Source organism: Paramisgurnus dabryanus, chromosome 1 (assembly GCF_030506205.2).
Source record: "Paramisgurnus dabryanus chromosome 1, PD_genome_1.1, whole genome shotgun sequence".
Taxonomy (NCBI): Eukaryota; Metazoa; Chordata; class Actinopteri; order Cypriniformes; family Cobitidae; genus Paramisgurnus; species Paramisgurnus dabryanus.
Genome location: NC_133337.1, coordinates 16,517,521 through 16,542,506, shown reverse-complemented (window position 1 = coordinate 16,542,506; position 24,986 = coordinate 16,517,521). Strand labels below are relative to the sequence as shown.

General features: G+C 36.4%; 1 protein-coding gene across 3 annotated transcripts in view; it reads right to left on the bottom strand.

Moving 5' to 3' along the window:
- tbc1d22a (TBC1 domain family, member 22a) overlaps positions 1 to 24,875 on the bottom strand; it is a 150,884-nt gene extending 126,009 nt beyond the window's left edge. For 2 of the 3 annotated variants that reach the window (XM_065263444.2, XM_065263443.2), the window contains exons 1-5: positions 24,652 to 24,874; positions 23,751 to 23,807; positions 21,109 to 21,539; positions 17,201 to 17,380; positions 4,112 to 4,182 (exon numbers count right to left, since the gene is read on the bottom strand). In XM_065263444.2, coding sequence (XP_065119516.1) covers positions 4,112 to 4,182; positions 17,201 to 17,380; positions 21,109 to 21,539; positions 23,751 to 23,807; positions 24,652 to 24,713 — 801 coding nt within the window. In that variant the 5' untranslated portion in view covers positions 24,714 to 24,874. Of the gene's footprint in view, positions 1 to 4,111; positions 4,183 to 17,200; positions 17,381 to 21,108; positions 21,540 to 23,750; positions 23,808 to 24,651 lie in introns of all 3 variants that reach the window. The other variant, XM_065263442.2, reaches the window with a different exon arrangement.
- Between the last annotated feature and the right edge of the window lie 111 nt (positions 24,876 to 24,986).

Below are 24,986 nucleotides of genomic sequence, written 5' to 3'. Positions count from 1 at the left end.
ACATCATATTGAGTAAATAATGAAAGGGTTGTTATATAAGCGTAAACACTTTCTCTACTCAGGTAATAGTTTTTAAAACATTGGGGGCCCTATCTTGCACCCAGCGCAATTGACTTTGTCAGTGACGCATGTATCATTTGTATTTTGCACCGATTTCAAAGCCCCCAAACCTTTTCAGCGGTGAGGGTGGACGCAGCGATGTCCTCTGCTGGGTCGGTGTAGAGGCAGATCCACCTCCCGTTACACGGCGTGCCCGATTTATGCTGGCGCAACAATGGGGATGCCAGCTAATGAGACTGTGGCTATTTCCTCTCACGCCTGTTTAGCCTACGCTGATTTGGGCGGGTTTCTCCTATCCCCATACAAAACAACTTCTCAGTGTTTGACTGCTCTTACAAGAACGTGGGTCTCCTCGGCTGTAAACCGCTCCTGGCGTACGCCTGGTAAATCCGTCATAACAATAGCAACCCGCCATGGAACTTGCGCCCTTGCGTTTAAAGGGAATGTTGGATAGCGTTCTGATTGGTTTATTTGACGTTACGCCCAAACCACACCTATGAATAATGAACCTACTTCAGACCAGTGGGGAACCTTCAGGGCCTTCTACGCCTTCAGAGAAGGCCTTACAAATTTAATAAAAAGATTTTTTATAAATAAATAATAAATAATATAGTATTCAATAAAAATATGTTTTTACATTTTTTAATTTCTATTTAATTTAATTTAATACAATACATGTAATATATTTTCTCTCATCTATGTTCTAACGTTAAGCTTACTGTCAGGTTTATGTCATGAAAACATCTAATCCAATCAGAATCGTCTGTCTCTATTAAGGCCCGGTTATCTGGCTCATTCATTGGTTAGGACTTCATGAATCCCCGGGAAGGCCAAGCTATGTGTTTTGGTGTGGAGAGTGACGGGCAAATCGACCAATCACGTTTTGATTTCAAGTGGGCGGGTAAAAAACAATACATTGTAAGCCTTCATGAAGTCCTAAGTATGCAACAAACTGGATGCGAGCTGCCGTAAAACACCAAAGACGAAGATCATAGACTGTTAATATTAATACAGTCTAATGGCCCGAATCTCTGCGGTGAGAGTGGTTGAGGTAAATGGCGGAAAACGTGATTGACGTTGTGGCTAGCTTGATAGGGCTGAGGTAAAAACGAAATTACTTATGCGCGTACTCGTGAAGAGCACAGCTGTGAGAAGCGCGTGCAGAGGAGCCTGTTCATATGACGCGAACACGAGAAAACTAATGGGTTTAATTATACTTTTACTTCCTGACAGTTTCACTTGTTACGTGAGGAAAGTAATGACTGACAGACGACGCCGAATTACATACAATATAATTTCCTAACTAAATCTGAGAGAATGCGAAAACATTCAAATATTTTTTTCCTCGCTATACCCGATGGGCATATCTTATAAAAACAGTTATAAGCCACAAGGAGGTGCACTGAGAACGCAGGGTGCTATATTTCCCCTTATGAAAAAGACAAACAAGGTATCCTACAGCTAAATATATATTTCCAAAAAATAAAAAATAAAATAAAGAACATAATTTAAGCTTGTTAAATGCAAATTTACAGAGCCCCTGTCATTACAGAGCAGCAGAGTCTGTATTTGTGTTTATCAGTTAGATTAAAGTAATTTTAAACTTTAAAACTGCATTTAAAGGCAGACAATGCCCATTCTGTAATTTAACTTTGCGTGCTCAGAATTTTTACACGTTCACTGTATGATTTAACGAAATACGAATAGCCTAGTATTATGGATGGAGAGGCATTTGCACTTCATTGCATATTTTGAAGGCCCAGCTGAAGTACCCACGGTTCGCCACTGCTTCAGACCAACCTCTTATTCATTTGCGCCCGGCGCAAGAGTTATTTCTCACGCCCGGAAAATTGCAACAGCGCCCAAGATCCGCCCACAAACTCACTTGTGCGTTGCGCTTCGCACTTGCGTTTCAGATCGTTAAAATAGGGCCCTGGGTCTCATTCACTAATAATTGCGTAAGTTTTTCGTATTTATACGCACACTTGAACTTTTTGCAAAAACTAATTCACAACATGTGTGTACGCACATGAGTTTGTTTTTATACCTGTTTTTATACGCTAATGCATTTGTTGTGTCCTATAGGAGCGGCCGCGTGCACAAGGTTGGTAATTTGCATAACACACTCAAACCAGCTCCATATAAGGGCTTTCTGCAATTTTTAGAGCAGTTTGACATAGACGCAAAAGAGCTCGAAAATAAATCCATGATCATATTTAACATTAAAGAAGTATTGGATGCGTTAACAAATATGACATTTAATTAATATGACAGAGACGCGCATCTGAATCAAAAATAAAACAGACAGGAGATCAAGTGATTGACAGTTGGACTTCTCATTACATTTACATGATGTTTAAATTAGGCATTAAGCAGACACTTTTATATAAAGGTTTAAAAAGATAAGAAGGAAACCATGAAGATTTTTCATTTTGTGCATCTTCTTTATATGTGTAGAAAAAATAAGTAGACTATAATAATGTATAATATAATGTATATAATAGGGCTGGGTATAGATTAATCTAGATTAATCTCATACAAAATAAAAGTATTTTTGCATAACATATGACTTGTGCTGTGTGTAATTATTATGTATATACATACACACACACACACATTCATGTATGCATTTAAGAAGCATTTACATGTATATATATATATTTTTGTATATTCTATTATATATATATATATATAAATAAAAAACAATACAAAAATAAAACATTTCTTAAATGTATATATATGTATGTGTGTGTGTTTAAATATACATAATATTTACACACAGCACAAACTCATATATTATGCAAAAAATACTTTTATTTTGTATGAGATTAATCTATGCCCAGCCCTAGTATATAATAATAATAATATATATCATGAATAAAAATATATAATACAGAAAATAATATCATATAAAATATAATCATGTCAATTTTATATAACATCATGATTATAAACATCATAATTATAGCCTTGCATTTGATTATAGAGTATGTGATTATTGTGTACGAGTGGTTTTAGGTTTTCTTGAATTTTTGCGTACATTTAGAAGAAATTTCGATACAAATTTTTTTGTTGAATCATGATTTGTTCATGAAAACACGCATGCTAAGTGAATGAGACACAATAACACTAATAGCACATCCTTAGTGCTTAGATACCTATTAAGAAAAGCTTTCCCGGAAATATCTTAGTAGTTAGTATAGTCTCACATATTGACACCACTTTCAGTGTCCAAAACATAAACACAATGCATTTTTGCTAGGGACAATCAAGGTTAAGAAAAGGATTAAAATGATTTGTTTCTATTTATTTATTAAGTTTTGCTTTGCTCTCTCTGTTAACAGAGCTGATAGGATTTGCTGATATAACTTAAAGATTTTACAAAATCAGTGAGTTAATTTACATTTGTGGTCCAAGTATCCCATGTATAAATATGTTTATTTGATTTTACCATTTTGTGCACATAGTTTAATCTTTGTACAGCTTTATTCATATGAAGATTCTTTAGCAATGCGACTGTAAAAATATTTATAGAGTTCATTCAGCATGCCCTTCACGGTGTCTTATGACTATTAAGCAGTCATTAAGTGTACATGGGTTGTGCACTTTTATTGCGTTGAATTATGGCATTGAAGCAATAACTTTGACAGCACTAATATTATTATATTTCATATAATTAATTATTGATGCCATTCTGAGGCCATTTAAAGACTTTTATCTTTGGAGAGAATAATTTTTGCAGAAGCAACTCAGCTTAAATATGCATTAATACGAATCATTAAAATAATTATGAAAAAGCATACTCTAAAGACACTACACCTCTAGAGCTCCTATTCAGAGAGACCGCGATGGTTCAATATTATCCATTACTCCACTGGACCTCTGAGCTTCTAGGCAGTTTAAGTCATTAGTGGGAAGCCTAATTACTTATGTGTATTTATCTAGAATGTATTATGTATTCTTTAATTTATCTTTTACTGGATGTGTGCTGTAGTGTTTTAATGAGCTGGACGTCTGAAACAGAAATGGGTGCTGGGATTGTTCTACTTACTGAGAGCAGCTTCCACGTGATGGGACGCACCTGCCGTGGAATTCCAGACCAGCTCAGCTTCCGAAGTTCCTCTAAAGAAAGAAATTATTTTCAGTACATGGGGAATAATTAACCCCTATTTAAAATCATGCAGAATATTTAAATCAATCTCCATTTTACGGGCCAAACACAGAACCAGAGAAACATTTATAAAATCATAATAATTATTATAAATACTAAAGAAAGACTAATTAAATAAAAACACCATATGATGACATCATATTTTATATCATCATATAAATCCCCTTATACATGTATATCATTAATGTTTTGCACATCTTCACAGAGAACCACACAGGGTTCAGGGTTTTAAAGATTTAGGTTATCCGCAAGATCTCACACCAGCAAAGCCTCTGTGATCTATTTGAATTTTAACAATTTCCTACTTAAGAATGGTCTGGAAGAAGTCCTATATCAAACAGTTATACAGCCCATATTAGCTAGACAGTACTGACAAAAAAAAAGAGAAAATATGGCACCAATATAAAACAACTTTGTGTCATTTTTAAAGATTTAAATGTATATTGAATAATCTAGGGAACAGTTGTCACTGTGGTTTCCCATAAAAGTTTATTTAAGAGTAGCTACATTGACACAAAGTAATAACAGTAAAACTTTAACCATAAGTTATAACCATTGCAAATGCTGCAGTTAACTGAAAAACAACTTTAAATTTCTATTAAGGACACTGCAAAGTAAAATGACTGTTAGCCAGTCAGAGTGACAGAAAATGGATATTTGTAGTCCAGCTTCTACCCAAAACACAGGAAAAGTCAACATTTGTGAACCTAAAGTGCAAATGGAGAAATATCAGGAATCCGAACTGGTTGTTAATCAAATTCTTTGAGCTTTAAAACAGGCAGCAAAGTAATGTGCATAAAATTTTTACATCAAAGATAAATCTAAATAGTCACTAGAAAAGATGTCTAAATGTCTAATGTTTGTTTTCATAAAAATTTAAACCATTTAAAATTTTATGAAAACAAATCTTTCTGATTTCAGCGCTTAATTGCTTCCTGCGATGTTTCTTTAAAGATAGAAGTGTATTAAAATACAAATACAATGTGGTAATGTAAACATGCACTAACTACTCACAAATCAATCATTATAACTGAAGGTCATTTATCTGAAGGCCTCACATTATGCTATAAGACATATTTTGGTTGCGCTCTCCCATAATTATCTCCGTTTCAATTTATTCTTTGCTCTAGAGCAGTGGTCTCCAACATGGTGCCCGTGGGCACCAGGTTGCAAGCACGGGGTCTGTGAGTTGCCCATCAAAGCACATTCTAATAATAGGTCCAATCTTAATATTTATTCATTACATTTTTTTTAATAAGCTTGGCTTATTTTATGTGTGTTAACATTTAAAAACATATAAACAAATAAAACAAAACCTTTTTGAAAAGACTATATCAAAAAAGTATCCCTCCACAATTGTTATATCCATTGTGGTAGCTGTGAGACTTGAGCTGTGAGCCGGTTGGTTGTTGTGATACTTGTCCCGCCTCTCCTCCACTGTGATTAGACGGCCGTGTGAGAACTGACATAGACCAGCTGAGCTTTTCACCCAAAGTAGAATCTCTCTCAACGCTCCGCGCTGAGCATGGAAAAACCGCAGAGTGCCGGCTTTCAGCATGGAAAAAATCCGCCAGCTGCTGGCTGTTTTAAAAAATGCTGCGCTTCCATTGGAAACAATTAAAAACAAGCTTTGGTGTGTACGCCCCCTTAAAACCGGGCACGCACTACACAATTTTTTTCCTACACGATTTTTACTCCTGGTCGATTATGAAATCTGGTTACAACACACACCAGGAGAACCTTGACATATTTTCTTTTCTTTAATCTTAAACACGCTCACACTACAAGATTTGAAAATCATGGTACATCACACACTAGAGTATATTATTAACTCTTTACCCGCCATTAACGAGTTATCTCGTCAATAAAAAAAAAACATTTCTCTGCCAATGACACGAGTTTTCACGGTAATCAATAATTCCGATATTATCCACTAGGTGGTGCTCTTACCCAATTTATAAAGAAACTGAAGCATCAGCTAATTCTACAACATGGTAAACTCTGTCTATGTTTTAATCATCGTTCTGAATCTGATCTCTAACAAAAGCCCTTTATTATAACGCAATTATTTTAGCTTTTTGCTCAAAATTTTGTACTTTTGAAGAAACCTACCCGTATTTGAGAAGTTATAAAAATAGAACAAATTAAGATAGGATGAAACATTTTTTCATTTTGTTTGTTTGTTTGTTTGTTTGTTTGCTTAAAAGCAGAGGGTCGGTTCTTTCATTTTAAATATATTTGTAGTATGTATATATATATTTACAGAAGAAAATTTTCCTGGAAGGCATTTTGTGAAACTTTTGTGAAAATCAAAAAAGGCAGAAGGGCAACTTTTTTTAATGAGTTAAGATTATCGTGCCACAGCGAGCGCATCCATCACCTTACGGGGAAGAGGACACAACCGAAAAGTTATTATTTTTAATGCTTACATTTGCTTGCTAGTGCATTAGCAGCTTTCTACAATCACCTGGTGTGTTAAAAGCCGAGGTGATTTCAAGTTCAAGTTCAAAGTTCTTTATTTGTCCCAATTTTTATTTGTTTCAAAGTTCTTTTTTTTAGCCAAAGAACAAGATACATTTTCACAGATGTGTTATTCAGGCAGTCATGTTGTTTCCACACTTCCAACAAGAGTTTCCACCGTCTACCAGACCCATACAGCAGCTTGTTTCACGGGTGCTATTTCAAAAGGTCTGTCATTAACCTTCCTCTCTCATGGCTATTGTAAAAGTAATGATGTAATCATTCAGAATTTAAATCATAAAAATCAATGCTACATATGATCAGGGCGGCCCCGATTTGCCTGTGAAACAGTATGTTTAGATTTGATCTGTAAACGTCACTCTTTTCATGATAATCTGAGCCGAACATCAGAACCAATCAAGCTCCAGGACCTGACTTTTCACAAATATTCAGGAGGGGGAAATCATGGTAAATTTGTAGTGTGAGCTAGGCTAAAGATCAAAAAACAGTCATAACCACAAGGTAATTAAAATGAACACCTAGTCCCCACCACACTCACCCATATGAACAACTGGTAGGCAAAGGTTAGCCAATCAGAACTGGGGTAACTTACAAGAAGTAGTTCTAAAAATACAAAACAAATACATCCTGCTTGAATTTAAAGGTCAGAGAAAGATGCTTGCAGCAAGAAGATTTGACTACAGCATAAGATCTTGCCGAATGACCAACCAGTTTTTCATGTGAGGGAGCAGTTATCTGAAATAATCACAGTGTACGACAATAACAGTCTCTGCAAATGGCTTGGAAGACTTAAAAAATTATGTCCAGTAATTTACACAAACACAATTCCTGAATATTAAACCAAAGATTAAAGTTCATAGTTTTAACATCCCACCAACGGGCTTTAAAAGATATTAAGCCTAAGAAACCACAATTAGATCCCAGAGAACTGGCAAATTACAGACCTATTTCAAATCTGCCATTTATGATGAAAATATAAGAAAAGGTTGTGTTCCTCCTTTTACAAAAACCTGCACAGCAGTCAGCTCTGATAACAGATTACAAATGTAGAATCATGCATTTTCTCTAAAGATCTACAATATAAGCATTGTCAAAAGTGCTAAAGCAGTGCTTATTTTAGCACTCATTGAATCAACCAAATACCTGGTCAACTTAATTTGGCTTTGCAGGTGCTTTTTTGTTATCTATGGGTAAATTATACTTCTTTATGACATAGAAACACAGGATCTCATTTTTAAAAGACGCTCATGCGGAAATACATGCAACTCCAAATACTTCAATTAGGTTATATATCATCATTAAGCATACCATCCACAGTCTAATGAATGCATGTCACTTTTGTAATACTAGCGTGGCTAAAGCATTACTACAGAGGGCACGCGAGTCTGTTCTCTCCGGTCAGGGACAAGCGCTAGTGTGGTATATAAGGAAGGCACGTTGTCCTGACACATTGAAGGCACGCTTTAATGTGCATGCTGCTTCGTGGAGGAACTTTATAGGGAAAGCGCTCAATTCATTAAGCATGGAGCCACTCAAGGGTGTCTCCCCGGCTCGCACCTTTGAACTCTCATTTGCGCTGTCAGCTGCAGAAATTAGTCGATGAATCTTGTGCCCTGGCACTTAATTAAACTATCTGTTATATTTCCTCCACGTGGCATTAATCTCACGATGGGGAAGAGTTGGACGTTCACTATTTCATGCTCTCATTGTCGCTGTCTCCGTCCCTCTGGAGACAGTGACCTCAAAAAAGGTGGTGATCGTCTGGACAGCATACCTGAAAAGCAGCTGTGGCTTCCAGCCAGGTGAGCGTCTCAAAATATGTCAAGAACCTTTATGGGTCATATTTCATCCCAAAATTAAAGAGAGATATATCATAATGATATTTTATTCAAAATGACAATTATTTCTCTCCAAATTATAATTTGTGTAATACAAAAAAAGCTAAATCTATTTTATTTTCACAACTTAAATGCCAAAATATTGTTTTAAAATAATAGTTTTTTTTTAATGGCATCAGGTGATAACTTGCATTTCCTTCAAACATTGAAAAACAATGCATTGCAGTGTTATACAGTAAGGAACATTACTGTATTGCATGAATAAAAATTGTATGGAAGAAAATTTATTTAAGCTACATTTAAACAAAAAAGATTAGTAAAGTAAAATAAATATAAAACTTTTGTTTAAATGTAGCTTAAATAAATTGATTGCAACCACTTACCTTAAAAAAAATTGATTAAATTCAATGAATCATTTTTTTTCAGTGTAGCCTAATAAATATTTGAGTGTAAAAAGTCCTTTACTGTGATACAAAAAAATCTTAATAGTCCTAAAACAGGCTTTTTGCAGCAAATTTATTCCTTTCATTTTGGGGTAAAATGTGACCTGGGTATGTTTTCATGCAACTTCACCAGATGTAGGTTTGTTTGTTTGTAGTCAATTGGTAGTATTCAGTGTCAAACAATGAAAACGCAGCTGTAGTTTTATTTGGCATCTTTACTGTAATTGTTTATTTGTGTGCCAATACCATTTAGCAAACATTCTTTGTTAACTCTACAAAAAAGGAAAAGGGCAAAGGAAATTGTATAGCTATATTCTCAAAACATTTCCTTCAAGTTTGATATATATGTTTTTCTTGTTACTGGAATTTAAGTCTCATGAACTCATTTTGTAATCATATTCAACATCAATAAGACTCCATCTCTTGCATAATGTTGCATTCATTCTGTAAATGATGTGGCTCAGAGCAAACCAACGTTTTCACAACAGATCTGTAAATTACACTGAACGTTTTCAAGCAAAGCATCCCATTTATCTGAACACATGTTATTAGCACAAATCTATTCTTTCTTAAAGGAAACTCCACTCTTTTTGAAAATATGCACATTTTCCAGCTCCCATAGAGTGGAATCCATTTAGCCGATCTCTGGGTCTGGCGGTACCACTTTTTGCATAGCTTAGCACAATCCATTGAATCCGATTAGACCATTAGCATCACGCTCAAAAATAACTAAAGAGTTTTGATATTTTTCCAATTTAAAACGTTACTCTTCTGTAGTTACAATGATATTGTGCAGTGTCTGAAAATAGCCCCCTGCTAAGTTACCAAGGGGACTACTTTAGGTGCTGCATAATATTACTGAGCCTGCTGCAGCTATGGTACGACAGCAAAATCCTTGATTATTACGCCAGAATGAGAGTATAGTTCCTAGTCATATCAGCCTAGAAAATTGCAAATTTTAATTTTTCGTCGATCTTAGTACACGACGTAACTATAGAACAGTCAAGTTTTAAATAGGAAAAATATCTTCTTTGGTTATTTTTGAGCGCGATGCTAATGATGTAATCAGATTCAATGGATTATGCTAAGCTACGCTAAAAGTGTTACCGCAAGACCTGGAGATCGGCTAACTGGATTCCAAAACTGTAAAAAACAAATGCTTAACTCTAGGGGAGCTTGAAAATGAGCATATTTAAAAAAAAGTGGAGTGTCCCTTTAATCCAGCACTTGGTTATCACTCATCAACACCTAGAAAGAAATGCATTAAAGCAATGGTTCAATCATAATAAAGATTTAGTTTCATTCATTCACTGTTGTTTATCAATTTTCTTTCTTTTGAGAAACACAAAAAAACACTTTAAGGAAGTGTTTTGCAGAACATTAAGGCAGCTTTTTTCATAACATAGAAGTGAATAGGGATTGGAGCTATTCTTTCAAAAACAGACTCAAATTTTGATTTGAAATAAAAATGAAGTCTGATTTAAACAGGATACTTTTAATACAAAAGCTGCCTTTACTATATTTATTGTAATTTTGTCAAACTTATTTGATTATGTAATCGTGTTTACTTTTAATATATAGAAAATAAAAGTAAGTACTTTACTCAAAACGTAACCTTTTGTATCTCACATTAAACTGAAAGTTATACAGGTTCAGGGTGAGTAAATGACCAAATTTATTCTTAAAGTTCCTATTCATTTAAAGTTTTCATTTCAGCTCTTCAGTAAGAAAAAACTACCCCTCCGGTACAGCCCATTATGTTTCTTTATAAAAGAACATTGCTTCCAGAACACACTATAGATTATATTGTCAGTACTTTGTGTTGGCTGTCTGCATCAGCTGTCTTGTGCTCTATTGTGTGCCTCAAACACTACCGCAAAGCGAATTAAACAAAACGACTCTGAATGGACTCAAACAGGAAGTATGTGCTCTATAATCTCTCAAAGAACAAAAAACATATATTCTGCCACTTCAACAAAACTTCTAAAGCACAGCCAATGCACCAATGATTCATCATTGATTTTCTTCGAAAAAAGGAAGGAAACGTTGCGAGAGGGAGAGAAAGTACAACAGCCAACAGAGTACATGATCTCTGTCAATCAAACTTGCTGTACTGCTCATCAAATGAAGCACAACATATTTGGTGGGTCAGAGACATTCAGTGATGCAGAGAGAACGTATTAATGGTGTTCTTGTAGGTAGAGATTTGCGCTAGCAGCCCAAGGGTCCGACTCGCAATATACTGATAAAACTTATACATTTAATTACCTCTAAGCCATTTTGGATAAAAGCATATGCCAACTCTTAAGATTATTTGTTATTTTCCACATGAACAGAGCACAAATACAGACCACAAACTATTATGTTATTATGTGAGGAATAAGCAACAAAAGGCAATTAAATTTTAGGCAAAAAATACCAGCATGCAAAAAATTATTAAGACTTCAAAATTTACTGACATGCTCATAAATGTCTCTATCAGAGCTGTTAAAGTTTAGTTCTGGCTTTAAATCTTATTAATTAGATTCCTGAATGGCACTCTGTTAAGTTATATAAAGGACACAGCAGCACATTGCAGACTCATAAACTAATGCAAGTCTAAAATATAAAGAGATACTTCACTGTATTAACACAGGCTGTTGAGGAGGATGATATATAGTTCAGGTGTCTGGGGAGAGTACGGCAGACACTTCCTCTGAGACTGCAGAATAACTGCATGCCTGCATTTCATTGATTGCATTAGAAATTTGCTTTATCTTTCATATGGATTGCGTCATGAGGCAAGTACAACATCCCAAGCCAGGTGACATATTTCTGGAGAGAAAAGTTTGCAAAAAGTGCATACTTTACCCTTGGTGCACATTTTCAAGCCAAGTTGAATACACTTACGGAATAGAAGTTGAGTTTAAGATGACCTAACAGATACTGAGCGCTGTTAGTTTCACCTTGAGAAAAATCATGTTAACATAAGTCACAGACTTTACATGCATAACAGTAGATGCTTGTATATGATGGCAGATGTCTGCAGTAATGAGGATTAATGTAAAAACTGTTAAACGGAGGGTCTAAAGCCATTTCATGCATTCTGACTTATTAACGAGTTGGATTCCTCATGCTAAACATAGGCAAAGTATCAAAAAAGCAGTTGGATGTATGACGGAGTATTTCTGTGCCTAATGCACTTCGCCAGGGTTTGTACAAGTTTTTGGAAAGTTTTTTGGTAACGTAAAAGATTCATACCGTAAAACTTCAAATAATAGCCCGGGCTTTTATTTTCCCAAACCTATCATCACACCAGGCGTCTATAAGAGACAGGCTTTTAATTTAATTGTTCCAGCATGACAGCAGGAGGTTACCACATATTACGTTTTTTTTTTTTTGAATGTGTTTAACAAATTAGTTTGTGTAATAACAACAGTCTTAAATTATTGGCAGTATAAATAAAGCAAACAAGGATATGTTTTTTTATTGGTTGTTGCGTGAAATCTTACCCAGATACAACAGTGCTATTTTCTGATTGGCTATTGTGTAGCCTCTTTCTCTTTTTTTGTATTGGCTCGCTCGACTGGAACTCTAGGGAAGACGGGCTTGATAGAGAGAGAGAGCAGTGCGGCCAGATACATTTTGGGCGCTGCAGCATATTAAATATGATAAATAGTGTTTCCGCGCGAGAAATACAATGTGTGGCGGGAGTGCATGCATGACAAAAGACTGAAAGCCCGGCTATTATCAGCGGCCTCAAAACACTACCGGCCCACCGGGAAAAGTCCCGACTTTCCCGATTGCCACTTCGCTACTGTCATCATCACCTCAATCCTGGCGACGAAGCTTGTTGTGTTGTCATAGTGATGAGTAACGGAACGACTGCTTCTGTCACGTGACATCTACCGGTAAGCAAAAAAAACTTTAGCGTGTTCAATCTGCACCATAGAACGGTCTTAAACAGACTATCTGACGAGTTTTAGAAGATTAAATACAACCGAAACTAAAAAACAGACCAGGCCTTTATTTGAGACAGGCGTTTATTTACCCAAACCTGTCGTCACACCAGGCGTCTAAAAGAGACAGGCGTCTATTTGGGACTCGGCTATTATTTGAAGTTTTACGGTACGTACCCATCTTGCTTTATTTCTTTTATAGGCAATTTCAGTGCAGGAAGTACAGTGGAAGTCCTTTTATGGGCACTTCACCCAGAATAGCGCATTCACCCACCCACCAAGAGCTGACACGAAATCAACACCACAAGAGTGGCTGTGTCCAAAACTGCCTGCTTTCATACTATATAGTAGGCAAAAAGCAGTAGGCGAGGTGAGTGGTATGTCGGGATTCATAGTATTCCAAAATCAGTAGGCAAAAAGTACCCAGTTGACCTACTATTTCCGGCAAGATCTCAAAGTGTTCATTCAATGGAAACTTTATTATCCCGTGAGCCCCCTGGAAGAGGAGTTATCCAACAAAGACGACGACGGAGGGGTGTTGTTTTATTAAAAAATGTCCAAAAGCTGTAACGCAGCTCTATTCAAATGCAAATACATATATTAGCCAGCTGTCCCTTGTGGTTAAATTGGGCTAGTTTAATGTCATTCCAGTTAAAGGCGCTCTAAGCGAATTCATGCGTTTTAGGCCATAAAACATTTTTTGTTACATACAGCAAACATCTCCTCACTATCTGCTAGCTGCCTGTCCCCTGAACACACTGTAAAAAACACGGTCTCTGTAGACAGCCCAGGCTCCACAAACAGCAACAAAAACAAAGTGGCGCAGCCTACAACCACAAAAGATGTATTCCAGCCAATAAACGACAAGAAGGATTTGGGGGTGGGGTTTAGGAGGTTAGTGCGTGTGCACATGAAGGGAGTGTGAGGAGTGTAGGAGAGAGAGAAGCGTAAAGGGTGAAGAGGTCAGATAGCTAGAGGAAAGCTCTCATAGACAGCGAATACGTTCTACATTCTCCTGAATTTGGATATGGCCGATACACGACCAAAGAGATGACGTTCCTCTGAACAAAGGGCAAAATTTGCGAAAAAGCAGAAGGGGAGGAGTTAGCTACGCTCAATTTTGTTTGACAACACTTCGAACGTCAACAAGAAGTGTCGTCACACAGTTTCGCTTAGAGTGCTTTTAACGACTAACTTGTTGTTATGACGACGTATGTCATGTGATGTTTCAAAATGGCGAATGTATTACATCCGAAATCATTCATACTATCCATATACTATATAGAACGTACTGTTTTAACTGTCGATGATTAGATACTTCATCTAATTCAGTACATACTGTCACAGTACGCGATTTTGGACGCAGCTTCCCAATAAACCCAGCATTATAAGAACAATGGATAAATTGTTTTTGTTCAACGCTGGATTTCGTTAAAATTTGGCAGTCCTCGGTTAACAAGTTAATCTTTAAAAATGAATACAAATTGTATAAGTGTAAATGCGTTTACTACAAATATAAAAAGCCGAAGCTGCGTTCATCTGTGAAGACTAACTTGTTGGACCAAACCTGAAAGTGTCATAAACCTTTGTTAAACACAGAACTTATTTTTTGCGATAATCTAAAAGTCTATAGGGAAAATAAATGGGCTTTTTGTGAGGGAACCAGTATCCTGCTAACTTCCGGGTTAGCCTACAAAAATACATCATCCCTGCGGCACTCTACAGTTTAGGGTTTGTTGCTTTGCATTCCTACACAGACAGCACACTGCCTCTGTAAAGGAATGCTTCAGGATATTTTCAATATAATTTTCTTTAATTCCTTACTGAGGCCTTTTTGTGTCACATAATCATCAAAATGCCTCTAAACTAAGTGAAATTGACTCTAATTGCGTTCGTGCCTTTGATATTGAGCGTTAATAAAAGAACTTGCTGTGGTAAGACCACAGCTCCCCCATCTGAGAAAGAAAGAAAAAGGTAAGTGGAGAAGAATTCGGCAGCAGGTGATGCATCACCATGGCAACAGTGGCATCAAGCAGTAATTGCTTCTTGTGATTGTGGCGGTCTCTCTTTCTCTTAGAGAGGTGAAAGCTGACCTCCTGACTAGAGTCTTCTTAAAAACACATCTGTCAGTGTGTAGGTACTCATTAATACAGCCACTAAGAGACGACGGGGCCAAACTCTTGAGAAACAAGAGCTTGAAAAAGAAGAAAATTACTTTTTGCTCACTATTATGCACTGCATATGGCAAATTATATTTTGACAAATTATATGTTCTAGTTTATTTATAGTTCGAAAATGTCTTTGTCTGATACAGCTTTTCCAACATATGCGATTACAATTCAATCTCTAGATTGACTTAGCATGACGTGCATGAGACGTGCTGTTTTGCTTTTACCTAAATATGCATTTTGTGACTTTTAGTTCCTATTAGCTTTGAGGCCATCAGACTAGTAGTCGTCTATATAACCAAAAGATGATCTCTGATTGGAAAATAGACAGGAAAAACTGATATATTAAGAATTTTCTACCTATAAATGACAATTTATAGGCAATGACAACGCCTCTCCCCCAATACTGTTTGCCACCAAAGGTTTAACTTTATCACTTACTTAAAAAAGGGCACAGCTCTTGTATTGCCCAAACTTCTTGTTTCAGTGGAAATTAAATCAATACAAAAAAAAAACAAGTGATTTTATGGGGTCTTTGGGTTATAATCAGTCACTGACAGTAGAGGGTCAACTGTCTTGTGGAGGGATGGGAAATCATTATAATGCTGGAGATGCCAGTTTAATTATGGATTTCATTCATATTTCATTCTGCCGCTACACATCTAGCTCATCGTTTCAGATATCTAATAACCACAACAGCAGCTAAAGTGATTCCAGAACACCCTCAGAGACGGTAAGACAAAACCAGACCTGACACTTTAACATCCAGAGGCCTGTGAACATCTACACTGTTCAAACTTCATGGATCTGTCTGGTTTAATCCCATAAGGTTCCACCGAGTCAAGCAAAAGCTGCAAAATGTTAAAGGATTAGTCAATTTTCTTTAAAAAAATCCAGATAACTTACTCACCACCATGTCATCCAAAATGTTGATGGCTTTCTTTGTTCAGTCGAGAAGAAATTATGTTTATTGAGGAAAACATTCCAGGATTTTTCTCATTTTGATGGACTTTAATGGACCCCAACACTTAACAGTTTTAATGCAGATTAAAATTGCAGTTTCAAAGGACTCTAAACGATCCCAAACGAGGCATAACTTCTCGTCTTCCTCCGTTCGTGTGATGCGCCAGCGTGACCTCACGTAATACGACATCATGTCAGGAGGTCACGGATGATGTATACAAAACTACGCCTCAGTGTTTACAAGTGAGGAGAAATAGGACCATTCCGAGTCCGACGTTGTTTTATGTGGAATGACACCAAGTAATTTTTGTTTTTGTAAGTTTATTGTTTAAAAATGGTCCGGAAATGTGCGTTTCATATATGTAACACGTGACCTTTCGACGTCATTACGCAATTACGTGAGGTCGCGCTGGCGCGTCACACGAACGGAGGAAGACGAGAAGTTGTGGTTTAAACTAACATAAATTAAATTTTTATTCGTATCACAAGATAAGACCCTTATGCCTTGTTTGGGATGATTTAGAGTCATTTGAAACTGCAATTTTAAACTGCATTAAAACTAAAGTGTTGGGGTCCATTAAATGAGAAAAATCCTAAACATAATTTCTTCTTGACTGAACAAAGAAAGACATCAACATTTTGGATGACATGGTGGTGAGTAAATTATCTGGATTTTTTTTTAAGAAAATGGACTAATCCTTTAATATCAAGGCAACATGACTTCAAAATTCATCCTGTCATTCACCATGTTTGAATGAGACCTGAGGGTGCCCTATTGACAAGCACCCTTGGGTACCTAAAAATGCTAAAGATGCTAAAAAAATCTATAAATCAATAAATTCAAAGTCATATGGACCACTTACAGAACTTTTTGGTCCTTTTTTAAGCTTGACAGTAATCATGAACGATTATTTTAAAGAGAAGATATGTGTGAATGTTCTTTAAGATAGCAGTATGCAGATTTAGAATGACGTAAGGATGACAGAATTATCATTTCTGGGTGAATTAACAGATGCTACTTTACTTTAGTTGGCTCAGTTTCAGGCTATTTATATAAAGAACATTAAGCTTACTACAAATGACAGCAAAAGAGAGAAAGTGTGTTTCATTAAGTAATAAAACTACAGAAGAATCTTACCTAGATCAGTATTTGGCCCGGCCAGAACCTGTTTGAATTTGTCAAGTCGCGATGCCTCTCTCTCCGTCATGGCTGGTGTTCCTGACGTGTTCTGATCTGCCATGCGGGCAACTAGTGGAATCGTGGGCCTGTGAGGAAGTGACTGCTGTCTGAAGAGTCCTGTCCCCTCTCCGCCCACCTCTGATCCACAAACACAGGACAAAACACAACTTTAATGACCAAATAAACAGCTCCGGACGGTCTCTCACACTCCTCAGCCCATTAAACTTAATTACAGAAGCTAAGTCTATTTCCTGAAACATCCTGACAAAGGGACATCAGTGAGCCGGCAGGTCAGAGGAAGCTGTTTCCAAGAGAGTGGTAATGAAACACTTTTATGTCATCAATATCTATTAAAGAAGCTCTGTTCGGAGCATGCCATCACTGTACTGTACATCACATCCAGTATTTACTATCAAATAAATCTACTGACAATCAAGCAAGCCACAGGGAACATAATGGTGGATACACATTACACAATTAAATTTTATGGTTCATTCTGAAAACACTGGCACGGCCCCTTCAAAAAATGTTATAATATTTTGAACTCCCACTATGCGTACCGTACCAGAGTACTTTGACTTTGTTTGCCCCTCAAAGTAAGATTCGTATATTAAGTATATCTAAGTATATTAGCTTTTGCAGTGGTATAGAGAATTATTTGTTCAGTACCGCTAGTCTAACCCCCGCCTAAATGCAGCATTAACAAATGTATTTGTAAGCTTGTTAGAGGCATAAAAATGTGTCTTACTGTAGAGTCATTTGACATATATTTTAAATATTTTATAATGTCCAGAAATTAGACAGTGCTTGACTTAGGCTTAGGTTAAATAAAGGTACTACTAAAGTGAAGGCGATACACATCAACCCAAGTCAATTTCCAAAGTCATCCATCATCGCTGAGGTCATCACAACAACAGACAGGCAGATATGCCTGTAAGTGCAGGTAAAGGTAGCAGCAGATGGTATACGTATATGTATACATCTCCCTGTCTGAACTTAAGATTGACTGTGTTTTGTATTTCAATTATCACTATATTTGCGATGAATGTTTGATTTGCTACTCCCAGAAATGCATTCTATGAAAAAATACATACTACATAACAAAATAAAGCTCATCAAACATTTCAGTGACAACCATTTGCATTGGTTGTGAGATCGGCGATACACGGTAGTATCGGGGGGCGGGGCAATGGTTTACTCATTTATTTATTTGTTCACTTTTTTACAAATTACTTGATATGTGGACAAAAAAGAAGAAGACTTACTCTAAAGGTAACACTGTCATGACCGCAACCTTCTTAAAACTGATGTCATTACTTTGAGCGTGTCTTTAAGCCCAGGCACTCTGAAATTTCCTGTATGCCATGGAGCGGGAACAACAATACAATCCCTGGTTTTAACCCCTGCATGCTTAACAACCTCCCTAGTGCAAGGAAATGGCAGAGCCGCGCGTATTACAAGCTCATGTGCGATCCGAGTCTGAGTCATCCCATTACAAGTTCAGGTGCTAAGAGGAGTCCATGCCGCGCGCATTCAGGTTCGAGCAAGAGTCCAAGACACGCTCATTAAGTCCAGGTTTAAAGGCGCTCTAAGCGAATTGACGTGTTTTAGACCATAAAACATTTTTTGTTACATACAGTAAACGTCTCCTCACTATCTGCTTGCTGCCTGTCCGCTGATCGAACTGTAAAAAACGCGATCTCTGTAGACAGTCCAGGCTTCACAAACGGCAATAACAAAACAGTGGCCAAACCTACAAACAGAAACCATAACAAAGTGTATCAGCCAATAAATGGCACGAAGGATTTGGGGGTGGGGGTTGGGCGCGTTCATGAAAGCACGGAAGGGAGGGGGAGGAGTTAGCTCCGTCTGTTTGAAAACAATTCAAACGTCAACAATAACTAACGTCTCGCAGATTCGCTTAGAACGCCTTTAAGTATTCGACACACGTTAGCAAGCTCTCTCGTGCAAAGTGAAGCCCACTAACCCTCTTATGCTAGAAAAAGTTAATGTGAAACTATGATAATAATAATAATAACTATCGGCAACTATCGTCATGAAAGCCCGCAATTGGCGATATGTCTGACGATTGGCGATAGCAATCCGATCGTCAATCGGCACAATCCTACTGCGCACTGAGGTCGAAGTGCTGCAAACTAAACTTACTTGTGTAATTACTCATGTAACAGTCTTCTATATTTATCCCTGTTTGGATCCTAAAGAATGAATGGGGCTAGGCTAAATGCTAAAACATTCACGATGCGGTGTACAAAGATTAAGTGCACGCATTGAAAAAAGATAGTAAGGTATTAATTCGTCTAAGTTAAGGTAATAACATAGTAAAATATTGACATAGTGATGGTGTTTTCCTTTAAAGATGGAAGAATTTTGATGTTTCAGTTGGTATTTGGGCAGTGCATGGTAGAGCTGCACAATTAATCGAAAAACTCATCGGGATTACAAAAAAGGGTGAAACAATTACATAATCCTCAAAAGCCTCAATTACAGCTGTCCATATGTGCTCATTTCTGTGCGTTGCCAGTACGTTTGGGCACCAAATACAGTGGTGAATCAAAGATTTTAAAATTAGTAAGTTGACGTGTCCTTTAGCCATTTGTTAAACATAACTCCCATAATTATTTGTGATTTACATTTATAAGGCCTGCAAAGCCTATTATTTAGTTTTGAATACAGTGGCGGCTGGTGACTGCTCTTCCGAGGGATGCAAGTTCAAAATATGCACTGTAAAAAATACTTTGCTGCCTTAAATTTTTTTGTTGAATCAACTCGGATTTACAAGTCATTTCAACTTACTGTTATTCATCTTGACTATTGATGAATTGTTATAACTACAGGTGAGTTGTTATAACTTATAAAATTAAGTTGACTTTTCTGAACTATATTTTATAAGTTGTGACAACTCTTCTCTGTTGACATGACTTGTAAATCTGAGTTGATTTAACAAAAAATTTTAAGGCAGCAAAGTATTTTTTACAATGTGTGTTCGGATTGTCACGTGTGTTGCTCGTGTTTTCAAAATATGCGTTTGTTGCGTGATGTGAACCATGTGCATCACATGTCTTCACAAAGACATGTTTGTACTTTGTTTACATTTGACTCATGCTGTGTGATCGTGTCACTACTTTTGCACTTTAATGCTGCTTCTGCCACCTTATGACAATGGATTAACACTTCGAATTAAGTAGTCTGTCATCAATGACAGCTCATTGGAAAGAAAATGCCCTTACTTTTCCTAATGTTTTATACCGTCATATCATTACGGCAGATATTCTTAAAATATCACGTTATAATTTTGAGGCTGTATGGCCCACACCTAAGTGGAACTGATTGTAACTACTGCTGCAACTTCAAAAATATCACAAAAGGACGATAGGGGGAAAAGGAAAAAAGAGTTATGACGTAAAAGCCAATGTCCTCTAGTATACAATGCCTAATGTTTTGGAGGGCTCTTAAAAGCACGAAAAAGACCTGCTGGTCTATTGTACTTAAAATCACAGCTCAGTATAGTCACTGGTGAGAAGCTTACATTGCACTATATTTGTGGGTTTCTCATGAGTCATGACATTCCTGAAGCTTTTCAGAGATTAGGCACTTAACATTAACAGATCATGGCATTTAAAAATGTAGTGCCAATATTATAGAAACGTTTTAGCCAATGTACGCTGAACGCTTTTGACCATTTGATCAATACACTCTTTGACCATTTGACCCATGCGGTTAACCACTTGTCAAAGCACTAAAGTTTGAAGAAACACAGAAAAGCAAAAGTTTATATCAGATTCATGAAAACTAGGTAACGAAGCACACAGCAAACCTGGACCGTAGCTAATGTACTTGCTACTCACCTTTAGGTGAACCAACAGCTGCTTCACTGTACGACTTCACCAGTCTGTTATCACTGTGTGGAAACAAATCTGAACTGAATGAAATGTTTGTAGTCATCTCTGCCCCATCCTCTCTTTCCACTTCATCCTCTAGCTCTTCGTCATCTTCCTCGTGCACGTCTTCTCTGTCTTTTCCATCATGTTCGACACTTCTGTCTATCTGCTGCTGTCGTTTTTCCTGTAGCTTGCTGTGGTTTTCTATCACCTTATTGGCTGTCTCCATGACAACCTCAATGTTGAGGTTCTGGGCCGCCATGGCAAGAAGTTCATCGTCGTCGTCGCCCACATCCCAGGCGTCACTGGTGATGCTTTCAAACTCTTGGAAAGTGGTGGCTTTTTTTGGTTTTCCTGGGGTTGTGGTGGATGGAGGCTTGTTTCCTACTTTCATCAGGCTAAAATGGAGACACAGTTTCAACATTTCAATTGATGGCTGAATAACAGATACAGAAGAACATTAAGTCAACATTTGGATAGTAATCTTGGACTTTAGTGAAGGGGGTATAATGAACTGGGGGGGGGGGGTATTAAACACTTTGAGCAATCACAACACATATCTACTGTTAAATTACCCTTTCAAAAGTATTTGCCTGGAAAACACAAGTGATAATAGTCCTATCACAAATGGGATTTGTCTGCACAAAAAATACACTAATACAATACACTTTCATAAAAAAGTTTAGGGTTATTTACTCATTCTTTAAATGAAGGGTAGTGTAAAGATCTCAATCTCTTCTGACATTTAATCAGTTTTTACTAACAATAAAAAACCAAGTAGGATTAGGGCCAAGCTAAAAATAAAAACACCTTGAGAATAAAGTCAATATAAAGAGAATAAAGTCAATATAACAAGAATAAAGTCATAATATTTAGAAAATAAAGTCAACACTGAGAATAAAGTTGTGAGGTTTCGGGAATAAAGTCATTATATTTTGCGAATAATGTCATATTTTTACATTAACATGTTTTTTGAGTGATAAAAGTGTTAACAGGCAGATCTGAAAAGCAAATACCAAATTACATTCCGGCCTTATATTAACAAAAGGTGACATAGAATGATTGAGCAGGGTATTTATCCTTGATCTGTGATGTGACATGTAGACAAAAAAGGTTTTGTTTGGGTCTGTAATGCCTTAGAAGCTTCCTAAAAAACCTCTCTCAGATAGCTCTATTAGGGTGGGGGATTTTAAACAAGTGGTTTTGCACCTATTTGGCTCCCGCTACTGGCTTAAAATGCAATCTCATTACTGATTGGCTGACTTTGCTGCCACTCAAAAAATGTAGCCAATTATTTTAAAGTGGAGGGGCAGTGAGATGCCTGTGATGTCTAAGCATCAGTTTTTCCAGATTGGGGCGTTTTCTGGCTGACATTTCTAAAAGAGGAATTTCTATGAGACTGAGATGTTTAGCATGTCTAGCACTTTTTGTATGTTCGTGAATGCGGGTAGACTACCATTATTCAACAAAGACAAGGTAAAAATGGTTTTTCATTCTCTGTCCCCTTTAACAAAACAATATGAGGGAGATGCACTTAAGAAAAACACTGAAAGAAAACGCTGAATCTGTCTTAATGCATTTACAGATTGATCACATCAAATTTAGCAAATATTTTATTAATAAAACATCTGGACAGGCAAGCAGATCCCAGAATATGAATGTAAAACGCTAAAGGGCACGTTTGTTTCCTTCAATGAACACAAGCACACTGTGTTCAACCGAGGTGGTACCAAAAAAGTATTGGGTACTATGTACTGTACCAGAGGAAAAAAACAAAAGCAAGCTGTACTGAGATCTACCGTACTATAATATGGAAAAGCGTCAATAATAGTATGCTTATAAGTATTAGTCTATAGTAAAATTAGTGTATTAATATCACTGTCTTAATGCATTAAGCCAATTGAGAAAAAAGTTTAACTTTCAGACTATTCTGTCATCAATTACTAACTCTCATGTTGTTACAAACCTGTATTAACATCAGAAAAAAGAAAAACATGAAGGAAAATATTTTGAGGAGCGTTTGTAACCAAACTGATTATAAGCCCTATTCTTCACTTCCATAGTAGGAAAAAAGAATACTATGAAGTGAACGGGGCTTATGAACGGTTACAAACATTTTTAAAAATTTCTAACATATAATTTGTTCATTAAATCAAATACATTACAGGTTTATGGGTGAACTAAATCTCTTTAATAAAGTCCAGCAAATCTAATGAATAATATCATGAACAAAATGAACAATCAAACTAAGAATGATAATACAGCTGTTGCTTACATAAATATTTGCAGTTCTTCAGAAAAGCTGAATCATGTGTGCCTCAGTGTCTTAAGAGTTTTCTCCATGTTGATGCAACACTTGAAACACCCACACTTTATTGCCATTGTGTCTAAGTAACTCACGGTGCCACAAATAATCGACTTTAAAAAAAAAAAATGTCTAACAATCGATTCCACATACTTTCACTACACATAGCTGTTATGCAAGTAACTTCATAAGAGTCAATATACAAAATGTTAATTGTGAAAATATTAAAAACTAGAGTACAAACTAGAGTAAATATCCTAGAGTACAAACATTTGTTATAATCTTCAGATATAAGTGAGCTTACCTGGCATGTAGCAGAGGGTCAAATGGGGGATGTTGGGCTCCATACACATGCTGGATACTGAGAAGAGTTGTACAGTAAACAAATCAATAGATTAATATCAATACTTTCAAATATCTCACCATTATTTATGTGACATGAAAACTGGTTTAACAAGTCAACAATGACTCAACTAATTACTTTAAAATGCAATTGAAAGACATGATACTATTAATAGTTATTGGAACAATACAGCAAGAAACTTTTTATATATTATTATTATATTAAAGCATATTAAGTATATACTATATTTTATATTATTAATTATATCTCTACTATATAATACTAAAAAGTAGAATAGTATTTTTTTGTTAGCAGCAACATAATATGCTCTGAAGTACTTTTGACTGCCACAAAAAAAAAACATAATTTAGCAGCATGGTGAGTATTTAATTAAGTACTTATAACCACTCATAATACATTATTACTACAACTGTACCATCACAGTAATTTTTAAATGTTGTCAATTTAGAGGCCCAACAGCACCAAGCTAACAGGCTAACACATGACAAGACAGATTATTTAAACATATGGCATTGATCTGTATAGCAGCTGTAATAATCAGATATGAGGCAAATTGATCACACAACGATTATAGGTGTTGAACGACTCTAAACAGGATTAACACAAAGTTAATGCATAGCCATAAACACAGACATGAAGCTGTACAGCTAACTAACATCACATGAGTAAAGACTAAAAACAGATCAGATTTGAATGACACGTGTCATTCTGGGTATTTAGAGCTCCTTTCGCGAGATCTGCCACTATAAAATACTATTTAACTAGTTATATTTATAATTTAACAAATATAAACACACACATACAGCTAACATACAGACATTAGCATGAACACGTCACTCACTTCCCAGGAACCTTGGATGTGTTTCTCTTCCAGAACTGCTTTTTGTTGCCGTCACCTGACATCCTTTGGGCTATGGTCGATCTTTCATTAAATAATTTAGAGAAAATAGCTAATAAGATGTCCAAACGGTGCACAAAGAGTTTATTTACACCTCAGTTTCTCTTCGCAAACTCAGAGAGCCGCCATGTTGGCACCGCCCACAGCAGAAAAGTGCAAACGTGATTGGTTAAAGGCTGTAATGAGTGGCTGCTGGACAGCCAATCACAAGTGATTCTACATACCTTCTAAAAGTGCCATCCAAAGTCTATCTATATTTTTTAGAATATTTACAATTA